Below are 13,249 nucleotides of genomic sequence, written 5' to 3'. Positions count from 1 at the left end.
CAGATTAAAGAGGAGTGAAAAGTTGAAGAGAAAATTAAATATGTATTTATTTTTTATTTAATCAGGCTCGGGAAAAAATCAGGGGTCAAACCAGGTCAATGAATGGCCTTCTCAGCAGCGTTTGTACGAATGTTCAACGCACCACTGTTTGCGTTGAATCAAACGCTCTGCAATTTTGCTCGTCTTGAACTCACCCCTGGTTTTGATTCGTTTGCAACTGCCTCCCACTTCCACCCACCCCGGCAGGCAGTTGGAGTGGTGACCGTGTGGTCCGAAGCCTGCCTCGGCTCACATCTTACTATAAAAATAATTGAAAAAAAAAAATATTAAAAATAGAGAAAATAGAAAAAATAACAAAATATCGAATAGGCCAGAACCGGTGAAGCAAGGCCGCCTCACAACGCTAACTACGTGGATAAGAAGGTAAACCGGGTAGCCATGGGGAATTTAAAAGTAATCATCAACCGGTGCTGTGACAAGGCTAATCAGTCAGCTGAGAACGCTATGTTAACTCGGTTGTGGGAGATTTGGGAGAATCTGCTCAGCCACCACGGTCACCCTTTGATTTTAAACGTGGGTCATTTTCGTTAAGGGTTGCTAGCCTGCACACTAGGATTAGCTTAACCTTCATGTGACCAAATATTTCAAGCTAAAATAACGGTAGGATAACTTGTCACCTGTTAGCCTTGATAAATTTGAAGGTTGAATGAACGTTGATGTTAGCCTGCTGACCAGGTGATTTTCGCAAACTAACGTTACATATCACTAGCAGTTAAAGTTAAACGTCATCGATATTTTTGACGCTACTGTTAAGCGAATAGTTTATCGGCGTTAGTACAAAACGTTACCGTTGGTGTATGTTTCTAACGTTATGTTACGTTAACGTTACAGTTATATGGAGTGACCGTAAATTGCGGGCTAAGTTAACGTTACTCTTAGCTATCAATAAATTACCCACGTTATATAGCTATGACAACGTCAGCTAACGTTAGTGTATGACTTGTAGACAGACCCTCTCATGATTCAAGTCATTAAGAAGACATCAACGACGTGCTGTTGGTAACAGAGCACCTCTCTTCACCAGTCAACGCTACTGTCGGAATCCTTGTGTAAACGGACGCGCCCACCAAGATGAACCACAGCGCAGCTCCCAGTTACCCCATGGCCTCCTTGTACGTCGGGGATCTCCATCCTGATGTGACCGAGGCAATGCTATATGAGAAGTTCAGTCCTGCCGGCCCCATACTTTCAATTCGGGTTTGCAGGGATATGATAACACGTCGCTCCCTCGGATATGCCTATGTAAACTTTCAGCAACCGGCAGACGGTAGGTGATGATGTAGTTGGTACTCTTATTCTAGTCATTATTCATTCGTCAATAAGAGTGCTTTGTTTTGAGGTACTTACTCACATAGTCACATAGGCCTAGCCATCAGGGTTAGGACCGCACCAATATTAGGCTAGAAGCTAAAGCTTCAAGATTTTTGAGGAAGGTCTTGAATGATGTGATTGATGCATAATTAAATTTTTTTGTATATGGCCAAATATCACCCTTTGACAGCTGAGCGAGCACTGGACACCATGAACTTTGATGTCATCAAGGGCAGGCCTGTGCGCATTATGTGGTCCCAGCGTGACCCTTCCCTCAGAAAGAGTGGTGTTGGAAACATATTCATTAAAAACCTGGACAAGTCCATCGACAACAAGGCCCTTTATGATACATTTTCGGCTTTCGGAAACATCCTCTCTTGCAAGGTAAAGGACAGGGGTGCTGCCTCATGCATGTGTGTGGAAAGCTTGAATATGGATGCTTTCCCCCCCTGGTGGTTTGTTCTGCATAATTTGGTCATCTAGTCACTGTACTGTCCAATCGAATTGTGCAGATTCAGTTACAGACTTACAGTGTGTCTTACTGAGTATCAAATGATCTAATTCATGTTCATGGTTTTGAAGGTTTTCACGACTCTCCTTTTCTCAAGGTGGTTTGTGATGAGAATGGCTCAAAGGGCTACGGCTTTGTACACTTTGAGACCCAGGAGGCGGCAGAGAGAGCCATAGAGAAAATGAACGGCATGCTGCTTAATGATCGCAAAGTGTGAGTTGTGTTATTTACAATGATCAGCTATAGCTGAGCTAGATCACAGATGAGAGAAGCTGCCCTTCTTATAGGCCTAACTCACCTAAACAGATTTGGGCAGGGCATTCTTCACACAAACTCGCGTCACATATGTACTTCACCGCCCATTTGGATGTCCAAACAATCAGATTTTTTGTTCTTTACTATGTTATCTCAAAGGCAATGCAGCGTTTTGTTTGCACCTCCAAAAGCATGGTATACCTGGTTACCTCCAAAAAACGCCCTTAAACTCCCACAAATACCTGTATGTTTGTGTTAAAGAATTGCTTTTGTGATATCAGACATTTCTAAAAGTAGCCTGGTTGCATGGCCTTGTCACATTCAGCATGTACACCCCAGAAGTACTCCAGCCTTAGCTAACAGTCCTTCATAAACTAGGGAGTGACACAACACACAGAAATGCAATGAGCCATTCTTAGCTCACAGTACTGGGCTAGGGAATACAGTAACACTAGAGTGAACTAATATTATTTTTGTTGCTGCAAAAATGCATGAGTATGCTTAATTCATGCAGCACCACTTTATCCAGACAGGAATGTGAATCGCAAAATTCTGAGTGGAAATACTTCAAAATTGCATAAAATCTCCTGATTCAAATAAGACATTGATTTGCAAGCGGTGGTTGGTTCCTGGCGGCTCCTGTTTGGCAGATTTGTAGAGATTATTATTATGTGTAGTGTGTAGCCTACTGTGGTCCCATCATAATTATGGACTAAATATTGTGCAAGTAAGGTATTGCTGTTTTATGTGTAATGTCCTCACCTAAAATTTGCGCAGCTCTTTCACTGTGGATTTCCACTCTGGTTCCCACTGATGCTTTACAGGTTCGTGGGGCGTTTCAAGTCCCGCAAGGAACGAGAGGCCGAGCTGGGTGCCCGTGCTAAGGAGTTCACCAACGTCTACATCAAGAACTTTGGAGAGGACATGGACGATGAAAAACTGCGCGAGATCTTTGGCAAGTTTGGTGCGTGTCTGGGAAACATTTCACAAAATTGGGTGCAAAATCGGGGCAGTCGTGGCCTACTGGTTAGGGCTTCAGGCTTGCAACCGGAGGGTTGCCGGTGTGATCCCCGACCAGTAGGGGCGGCTGAAGTGCCCTTGAGCAAGGCACCTAACCCCTCACTGCTCCCTGAGCGTCGCTGTAGCAAGGTAGCAAGTAGCTCACTGCTCCGGGTTAGTGTGTGCTTCACCTCACTGTGTGTTCACTGTGTGCTCTGTGTGTATCTAAGATTTATTTAGATTTACATTTACATTTGTTTTTTTTGTTTTTTGAAATCTGGAAGATCTTTCTGGGAATGTGGGAATTTTCAGTGTTGTATCTGACCTGTATAAATACATTTTAAGGTGCTTCATTTCTCCTGAAGGGGGTAGTATACTCACATACACTAGGTGCAATGAGCTCACTAGGAGCACACATACAGGTCTGGAACATTGGGCAATCCTTGATCCGGTGCCTGGGGAGCAGTTGTTCAATGGGCAACCTCATCCGTGGATGTGGGAGAGTGCTGGTCAATTACTCCCCCCCCCCCCCCCCATACACACACACACACACACACACACACACACACACACATTTTGCCTACGAGTCAGGGATCGAATTGGCCATTCTTTGGTCACAAGTTCGATTCTCTAACCAGTAGGCCACGCATACTCTTAAGAAGTTGTTGTGTTGGCACATGATCTGACCTGTGCTGGAAAACCCCTCCTCCCAGGCCCTGCACTGAGCATCAGGGTGATGACGGATGAGAGCGGGAGGTCCAAAGGCTTCGGCTTCGTCAGCTATGAGAGACACGAGGACGCACAGAGGGTGAGCAGAGACCGGAGTTTTTTAATGTTTCCGACTGCTGTGTGAAAGTGAAATCACTCAATGAGCGTGTGTGTGTGTGTGTGTGTGTGTCTTCCTTCTCAGGCCGTGGATGAGATGAATGGGAAGGAGCTGAACGGTAAGCTGGTGTACGTGGGCCGGGCACAGAAGAAGGTGGAGCGGCAGACGGAGCTCAAGCGCAAATTTGAGCAGATGAAGCATGACCGCATGACCCGCTACCAGGTGTGTGCCACAGATGCCACCCGTCTGAGCAGTCACTCTGACCATGCATGCTGCCAGTCTGGACCACGTCCAGTGATACAGTTGTGATTTTACAATACCAAAATGCTGTTTTTCATGGTTTTGAAAGTCAGTGATTAATCTTGTCTTTTCATGCAGTTGTAAAGTTGACCAGCAGGGGGCAGTGGTCAAGCTGATTTAGTGTAATCTTACAGAGTCATGCACAGTCATGACACAACACCTACTACATCTGTAGGCAGTGTATACTGTAGTATAAGTGTTAATACATAGATTTAAAATGGCACTAACATGCAAATCTTCTTCCAGGGTGTGAATCTCTATGTGAAGAACCTGGATGATGGGTTGGATGATGAGCGCCTGCGTAAAGAGTTCTCCCCATTTGGGACAATTACCAGTGCCAAGGTAGCCACCTCTCCTGCCGGTTATTCACCATACAGTACACTCGTTCCCAGTTAGCAGCTGATAGTTGATCGTATTGATGGAGCTTGTACTTGGCTCACAGCTCATAGCTCCTCTGTGAAACAAACCATCTTAAAAGCTTACTTGAGATACCAACGTTAAAACGCCAATTCCATTCCTCTTCCCTCCGCACACATTTCCACACATTGCGCTGTTGTAGACACTATGCAGACAACATACTGAATCACTGGCGGCTCTCACTGTCTGTCCCTGCTCCACATAAACCTGATAGAAATATAGGTAGTAGTTATGATTACATAACTATTTGGTGTTTATAAATTAATCTAGAGTCATGTGCAATATTTTATTGAATATAATGGTAGAGAAAATAGCCACACACATTTTTCCCGATAACATCTGATCTGTAAAACAAAAATCTCCCCACTCTTTACAGGTCATGATGGAGGGCGGCCGCAGCAAAGGCTTTGGCTTTGTGTGCTTCTCCTCGCCAGAGGAGGCCACCAAGGCTGTGACTGAGATGAACGGGCGCATCGTGGCCACCAAGCCCCTGTACGTGGCGCTGGCGCAGCGCAAGGAGGAGCGCCAGGCCCACCTCACCAACCAGTACATGCAGAGGATGGCCACCGTCCGGGCCGTGCCCAACCCGGTCATCAACCCCTACCAGCCCGCGCCACCCTCCGGCTACTTCATGGCCGCCATCCCCCAGGTCAGCACCCTTCACTCCACACCATAGCAACACCAGTGTTTCCCACAGAATTGGATTCAATTTGTGGCCGTAGCTGACTTGGGGACAAACCGGGGGGCGGGGGGGTTGTGGTATTAAGATCGTCTTGGTAGTGTATAGGTCTAATTGAGTGCCTGTCACTTTAAGACGTTTGAGGGAACCCTTGCAATTGTAACACAGTTGAAAGGCTGCTGATGTGGCTAAGCATGCTAAATTCGACATCCAAACAGTATTCTAACATTAGCTTTGAGATACTGCTTGATTTCATAACTTAACTTAGGCTACATTGAAGAGAGTAAACTATGTTGTGATAAGACCTTAGCAGAGATCACTTTAATGCAGCAGTTTTGAACAAATTTGCGCAGCATGGTCACGATGCTAAGCGGATTTAATAGCAATTTAGCCAGACGTCTTCTATGCAATGCTTCTATGTGGCAACAACAATCCTTCAACAATCGTGAATATTTTGTTAAATGCACATGCAGAGGAGGGGCAGCAGGCTACGAGAGAGAGCGGGGCGTGGTAAGGAAAGGCTGCGTGCGTAAAAAGCGCAGCTCAATGGCAATGCAAGGATTTGACCTTATATTTAATTTAAATTAAACATAGAATATTAATCTGTGGCGGCCGATTTTTATTTTGTGGCGCCCCGCCACAGATTAGTCAATGTATGGGAAACACTGCAACACTGCTCGGCCATAGATGCACATAGTACTGCACAGCATTGAACTGTATGCTTTAAACCATGCACAGCACAGCATAGGACTGTGTGCTTTAAACCATGCACAGTACAGCATAGGACTGTGTGCTTTAAACCATGCACAGCACAGCATATAGGACTGTGTGCTTTAAACCATGCACAGCACAGCATAGAACTGTGTGTTTTAAACCATGCACAGCACAGCATAGAACTGTGTGTTTTAAACCATGCACAGCACAGCATAGAACTGTGTGCTTTAAACCATGCATAGCATAGCACAGCATAAAACTGTGTGCTTTAAACCATGTCCGCAAATAGCTGCAGCTAGCCTCATCAAATGGTGGTGGTGTTTTTTAATGCCGTCATTACACCAGTGAGATATTATCATGGCATAGTGAGAAATCATGGAGTTCCTGAACGTAGACAAGCTGAAAATAGCTTAAGCTGGCACATCTGCCGGCAGGAAAGAACAAAGCGGTTATGAGGCTTGACACATACTGCAGATGTTAAATGACTAGAGCAGAGGTTCTGGCCTACTGTAGTTAAGCATCAGCATATAAGAAGAGACTGCAAGATTTTGTGGCAAGTCCACTTGCTGAAAAAAAAAACAAAATCACTATCACTATCAAAAGCAGTCATTCTAGTACAAATCGTACAAACCCAAAGCTCATCATCACAGCACAACTTTTTGACCAATGTTGCCTTGCAGTGTTCCTGATTATTGTTGCCCTGGCACATTTTTTCTGGAGAACTTCAGTCATCAAAGTCAAATGATCATGATCATCCAATCAGAACACATGGAACTGGTTATGTGGTTGCCTAGCAGCATTGCTCAGAAGGTCGCCACATGCATCATCATGTTAACCACGTGTGTGTGTGTGTGTGTGTGTGTGTGTGTGTGTGTGTGTGCGCTCCACAGGCCCAGAACCGCGCTGCGTACTACCCCACCAGCCAGCTGGCTCAGCTCAGACCTGGCCCACGCTGGGCCACCCAGGGCATGCGCCCTCAGCGTAAGTGGCCCTGCAAGCTGATGTTGAGCTCCATGCAACATCACGGGGGGAAAAGAACTGGGACCTGTTGTGGTCCAAATTGTTTCAGTCTTAAATAAGATGCTTCTTGTGGTTTGCTTAAGTATTTGGGAAAGGTCCCCTCTGCAGGAGGATACTGTAGATGAGAGGTCTGACTCTGGCCACTGTCCTTCAGTTAACTGAGAACATGGTTCTGCCAGCTGCTGTTCTCTCACTTAGGCCTTGTTCAGACTGCAGCCCAAATCCGATTTTTTCCCAAATGTAATCAGAATCCGATCTTACTGACTGACCGTCTGCATTACATATTGCAAATGATCAGATCCGATTTGCCTGTATTAACATAGTCTTATCCACATTGATTTCTATGGTAACAATCTACACCCAGGAAATGCAAGAGTAAAGAACTGTGCCTGTTTCTGACCCAAATGATTATTATGATTATGTTGTTTTCTTCCACTATTTTTTCCCACTTCGACCAAAGTTTCGACCACTTGCTTGTTTAAATCATCTTGTTTGAATTAACTTATGTCTCTGGATCCGGATCTACGTTGTTGTTGCTGTTGTTGTTCGTGTCGCGTTGTGAGTGACACGGAAAACAATCCTATTCAAGTGACCGAAACATTCAGATTGAAACAGATCTGTAAAAATCTGATTGGAATTGAATTCAAAACCACCTTTTTATGCAGTTTGAGACCGATTTGGAAAAATAGGATCTCATGTTAGATACAATCTGGATATGCTAAAAATTCAGATTTAGAGTGGTAAGGTGAACAAGGCTATGGAGCGCACACACACTTTCTGAAAACTCCACTGTCTCTGCAGATTTCCAGAGCATGCAAGCAAACACCATGCGGCCGTCCGCACCTCGTCCGCAGACCTTCAGCACTGTGAGACCGGCCTCCCAGGTGCCACGCATGGTGGCATCTCAGCGCATGAGTAAGTGCCCCCTGGTTGTCTGTTACAAAAGCAAGCAGGCTGTCCTTGCCGTCTTTGTTGTAGTATAATGATTACAGTACTCTATGTGGGCTGGTTGGATGTTTTCAACAGTCAAAGTCAAGAAAATGGTTTGCTATGCAAAATTCTGATACACTGAGATTATATTGTACATGTATAATTATGGGATTTGGAGTGCTCCTTATTTTGAAAGTAAATGTGAGTACCTGTTTGTCTCCTCCCCCTCTCCTCCGGTAGCCTCTCAGAGTCTTGGCCCACGGCCGGCCAGTGCCACAGCTCCCACTGCTGCACCGGTGCGCGGCGTTCCCCAATACAAGTATGCTGCAGGAGTGAGGAACCCACAGCTGGGCTCACAGCCACACTCCGCCATGCAGCAGGTAGGCCTAACAGTTTCCCAAGAGAAAGTCTGAAGCTGAAGATCCTTTCAAAAACCTTTACTTAGGATTCACTGTAAAACTAAGCAGACCAACTTTACATCTAAGTTATTTCCTTCGATGTTTTGTTTAAGAGAAATCATGTAGGCTAGCATTCCAAGTTACAGAATAGAAACTAATGCGTTAGCTTATGGCTAATGTATATGAGAAATCCCATAGAGATGCTAACGGTTAGCATAATCGATACACGTAGATATTTAGTGTGAACATCAGTCCATTTACAAAAGGGTTACATGAGAAGAGTTCTTTGTTTACAACTGACTATTAAAATACTCAAAGGCAAATGTTTTCTCTCCATATAATACCATGTAGGAAAAAGTGTGACTGTCTCATTAATGCTACGTGAACAGAAGTAGCTGCACAAAATCCCAAGTAGGCTACGTCTGGATCTCGCTACACAAAATAAACATTAGGCCTGCGTGTGACAACGTGGACCCACTAGCAATCATGTGACACTTGCTCTGCTGCAACGGGGCTTCTCTTGCATACACCTCCTGGATTTAGTGAATGTATGGGGTTTCAATGCGTGATTTTGAGTTTTTTTTCCCTCTAAGTAGTTTAAATACTCGATAATGTAAATTTGCACATCGTTAAAACGACAATCACGATATTATCGCAGACGATATATATCGCCCACCCCTAACACACACGTCTTTTATGATGGAGAAACACTTCAACAGGTTTCACTTTAATGTGTCACTTCACTTAAGTAGTTGAATACTGAAGAGTAAAGTAGAAGTCAAGTCAAGTCAAGTCAAGTCAACTTAACTTTATTTCTATAGCACATTTAAAAACAACTGAGTTGAACCAAAGTGCTTACAAACAAACATAAAACAATGCCAATGGTACAACAACAATAATAACATAACGGGGGGGGGAAATAAATAAATAATTAAAATAATAAACAAATTGGTCAAAAATAAAATAAAGAATAAAGAGTGTGTGTGTGTGTGTGTTCGTGGGGGGGGGGGGTTGTATTAAGGTAGATTGAAAGCTTGTGAGAAAATGAAAGTCTTTAAGTTAGACTTAAAGCGGTCAATGGTTGGAGAGGACTTAATATGTACAGGTAGACTATTCCAGAGTTGGGGGGCAACAACAGAGAAGGCTCTATCACCCTTAGTTTTAAGGCGTGTTTTGGGGATATAGAGAAGATTCTGAGATGAAGACCTAAGTGATCTTGGAGTGCTGTAAGGAATTAGTAGGTCACCTATGTAACTAGGTGCCAAACCACTGAGGGCTTTGAAGACAAAAAGGAACATTTTAAACTTAACTCTGTGCTCCACAGGTAACCAGTGCAGCTTAGCCAACACAGGAGTTATATGCTCACGTTTCTTAGAGCCACTTAATAATCTAGCTGCTGCGTTTTGAACTAGCTGAAGTCTGTTGAGAGTGGAGTGGGTCAGGCCTGCATATAATGAATTACAATAATCTAGTCTAGATGTTATGAAAGCATGTATAAGAGTTTCAAGATCGGAGAAGGACAAAAAGGGCTTCAGTTTTGCAATGGTACTTAACTGGAAAAAGCTGCCTTTGACCACACTATTTACTTGCTTATTAAAATTTAAAGAGGAGTCAAAGAAAACCCAAGATTCTTTACTTCACTGTGGCAGTTTGCAGAGAGAGGTCCTAGTCCATTTTTCAAGATAGAAACATCACTTGGAGGGCCAAAAATAATTATATCAGTTTTACTTTTGTTCAGTTGAAGAAAATTTGAGACAGTTAAAAATATTCTCCAAAGAACAAATGCCATTAGTGTTAACAGGCAGGTAAAACTGAGTGTCATCTGCATAGCAGTGATACTGAATGTTATACTTTTTAAAAATTGAGCCAAGGGGTAGCATATAAAGAGAGTCAAGTAAGTCATTGGAGTCTGGAAGCCAGGCCAAATTCGGTCTGGACTTGTTCCATTGAGAAGGCTCTATGCCCGTATGAGAACTGAGCGTGCTCGGCTCTTGCTATAGAAGCTAGACGTTTAGATTTCGCACGTCGCATGTACAAGATTCTTGACAGCGCAGTAACTTTAAACGAACAGAAAACAGCAATTAAGGCATTTCATTTGTCGAGAAGAAGGATGACTGTTCTCCATTGCTCTGATTAGTGAGATCTATCCAATTATGCGCAGAGACATTTTTCCCCTGTATCGGTTGAAACATATCCTATAATCACATCCCAATGATGGAGTACCAGGCTCAAATTCTTAATAGTCTGATTTAGCCAGACTCAATTCTAACTCATTGGTGGAAAGGGAACAGATAGAATAGTTTGTTAGTTTTGCCATCTAGGCAACAAAAGTTGCTTTGACGGCATTTTTCAAGGATGTGCAGCAATTCCACTTTAAAGTGTTGGCTGGTCTGTTTTAAGAGTCTGTTTTCTTTGAAAAAGGAACAATTAAAAGGAGTCGGCCTGACCTGGTGCTATTTCTGACCCCGAGTGTTTCGCATTTTGCCCTCTTCTGTGACTGCTGTGTGCCACTGCTGTTTGCCTGTGTGTAACTGAGTTGTCACCCTCCCTGCAGCCTGCTGTCCATGTCCAAGGCCAGGAGCCGCTGACGGCCTCCATGCTGGCAGCAGCCCCCCCACAGGAGCAGAAGCAGATGTTGGGTCAGTACCAGTACATCACCTCTGATTGCCATTATGTCTCTTTCTTTCTTTTTTTCTCTCTCTCAGTTGAAGTGGTGTGTGTATGTCTGTCTATTCTCTGCATGTTTGTAAATTCAAATGCAGGATTGAGTGAGTTCAAATGTGCATTTACAAAGTTTGTGTGTGTATTTATGTATGATTGCGTAAATGATTTTGTGTGCATGTGCTCCTTTCTTGCTCTTTCCTCTCTCTTGTGATTATGTGGAATGTCTTTGTTTTCCCCCCTCACGTCTGACTGTGCCCGTCCTCCCTTCAGGAGAGCGCCTGTTCCCACTGATCCAGAACATGCACCCCAACCTGGCGGGGAAGATCACAGGCATGCTGCTGGAGATCGACAACTCCGAGCTCCTCCACATGTTAGAGTCTCCAGAGTCTCTGCGCTCCAAGGTCAGTCTGTGTGTGCGCATACAGAAACGCACGCTCACACACACACACACACACACACACTCAAACACCTCTCCACACACACACACACATTCAAACACCTCTTTACATACACACACTCACAAACATACTTTGTAGATACACATTTTAACTCAGTCCTGCAGTTGAGTAAAGGTATCTCCACAGTCAAAGTCATGCAGTGGAACCATGCAGTGGTCTTGTGTTGCAGGTGGATGAGGCCGTGGCTGTGCTGCAGGCTCACCAGGCTAAAGAGGCCGCTCAGAAGTCCGTTACTGGCCCAGCTGTGCCAGCTGTTTAATGACGAGGTACTTACTGCTGCTGCACCTCACCCCATCAATACCCCTAACATTACCTCCACTTTCAGCCTTTTTTCACATATGAAATCACACACAATGCTCTGGCCATTAAATAGCCTTAGTTGCGGAAATGGCCTTAAATTAAACAAACAAACAAACACATATGAAATCCATAACACTGTCAAATCCATAATGGAATTGTTAGTCCCTCTTGGTTGTCAATCAAGTTCTGTGTGGTACAGTTATAGTTAAGGTCTCATGCCAGTTAACCTAGATATGTCGGCTGACTACCTCTTATCATCTTTGCAGATGTTTTCACAGCTGGCTCGTTTGGAGCAGTTGAATAGGAATGTTCGAAGATCGGTTAGTTTGGGTATGTGTGAATAGACCACATAGAGGAGGCTCGTTAGAGGTTATAGAAGTTAGTTATTAGGCTCGTTTATAATTGAACTCTAGAGCAGTATGTTATGACTGGAACATCTTTCAAAATCGAAACAACAATCTCACTAAAGCTTAGTTTAATCATGCATGCTCCCATCAAGCTGATAGTAGCTAGTAAACTTGTTAGACAACACCTGAGGCAGTAGTCTGCCCAGTGCCCACTGTCACTATTAAATTCCTGGATGTGTCAATTCAGTGTGCTAATAGCTCAGCACAGTTGCCCAGGTTGTTTACAGTCTAGCACACGGTGCCATCCAGATAACCAAGGTCTGGATCCATCAGACTGTAGATGTGCTGTTGCAGTGTGCGCCCACTGAGGTCTAATGTCCCTGTTTTTCTGTTCCAGGAATGGGAATGCTGCAGCTTGCTTCACTGGTTAAAAGAAGTTATGAAAAAGAAAGAAAAATATTAAACATTGAAAAAAGCTAAAACCCAGAAAACATTGCAAAAGGAAAAAAAAGCTAAAAAATGGAATGAAAATCAGAATTGTTTTACCAGGTCTGGGAAGAAAGTGTCTAGACCTTGATTATTTACATAGGAAAAAAAAAGGAGGAAAAAAAATGAAAAATTGTTTGATGTTTGAGAAATTATTTTAAAATGAAAGCCCTGTCTTTTCCCAGTACTGTACGGATGCACAGAATATTATGTTTGGAACAAAATCCTACATGATAGCTAGGCTCTGGAGAGATGTCTGGATTAAGAACTGCTTGCTATAATAAAATCTCACACTGAATGTTTCTGTGTTGTATATCATTGTTGTGTGCAGGTGTGTGCACTTTTGTGACATGGAAAAAGTGTATTTTCGTGAAGCACATTACATGTAGCGAACCACCTGATTGCTTTTTAACAGATGGTGGTAATAAAATGACTCGTGAAGGGAGTGTGAAGAGAATTCCTGTCTGACACATGCTTTGGGAATCACCTCTGATGTATTACAGTGAAAGATAACATCCAATTATTAGTACTATTAGTATTAGTAAAGTTACAGCATTACAGTCTTTAAGAATGT

At 43.6% G+C, this 13,249-nt stretch overlaps 1 protein-coding gene across 9 annotated transcripts; it reads left to right on the top strand.

Annotated features, from left to right (window-relative positions):
* The first annotated feature begins 215 nt into the window (after positions 1-215).
* On the top strand, positions 216-12,973 carry LOC121721436 (polyadenylate-binding protein 1A-like). 9 transcript variants are annotated; one of them, XM_042108350.1, is made up of 16 exons: positions 216-423; positions 1,085-1,327; positions 1,562-1,755; positions 1,980-2,095; positions 2,962-3,101; positions 3,850-3,944; positions 4,047-4,184; positions 4,509-4,604; positions 5,056-5,328; positions 6,963-7,053; positions 7,894-8,007; positions 8,263-8,402; positions 10,975-11,059; positions 11,355-11,485; positions 11,712-11,808; positions 12,587-12,973. In XM_042108350.1, exons 2-15 carry the CDS (start codon positions 1,132-1,134, stop codon positions 11,799-11,801), a joined length of 1,899 nt encoding a protein of 632 aa, XP_041964284.1. In that variant the 5' UTR covers positions 216-423; positions 1,085-1,131; the 3' UTR covers positions 11,802-11,808; positions 12,587-12,973. The 9 variants fall into 9 exon arrangements, 8 of the variants coding, with proteins under 8 accessions (XP_041964284.1, XP_041964282.1, XP_041964289.1 ...); XM_042108348.1 differs by having other exon boundaries at positions 1,007-1,327; XM_042108355.1 differs by lacking the exon at positions 216-423 and adding an exon at positions 452-573.
* Positions 12,974-13,249: the final 276 nt, after the last annotated feature.

The sequence above is a fragment of the Alosa sapidissima genome, chromosome 10, assembly GCF_018492685.1.
Source record: "Alosa sapidissima isolate fAloSap1 chromosome 10, fAloSap1.pri, whole genome shotgun sequence".
Lineage (NCBI taxonomy): Eukaryota > Metazoa > Chordata > Actinopteri > Clupeiformes > Clupeidae > Alosa > Alosa sapidissima.
Note: the sequence above shows the minus strand (reverse complement) of the source record. Positions and strands in the feature narration are given on the sequence as shown.

Excerpts from the sequence above, each read along its gene's own strand:
- LOC121721436 (XM_042108350.1), top strand. The coding sequence starts at position 1,132 with ATGAACCACAGCGCAGCTCCCAGTTACCCCATGGCCTCCTTGTACGTC. Across the intron at positions 2,096-2,961 it reads CTGCTTAATGATCGCAAAGT|GTTCGTGGGGCGTTTCAAGT; the intron begins GTGAGTTGTGTT and ends GATGCTTTACAG. Across the intron at positions 3,945-4,046 it reads GACACGAGGACGCACAGAGG|GCCGTGGATGAGATGAATGG; the intron begins GTGAGCAGAGAC and ends CTTCCTTCTCAG.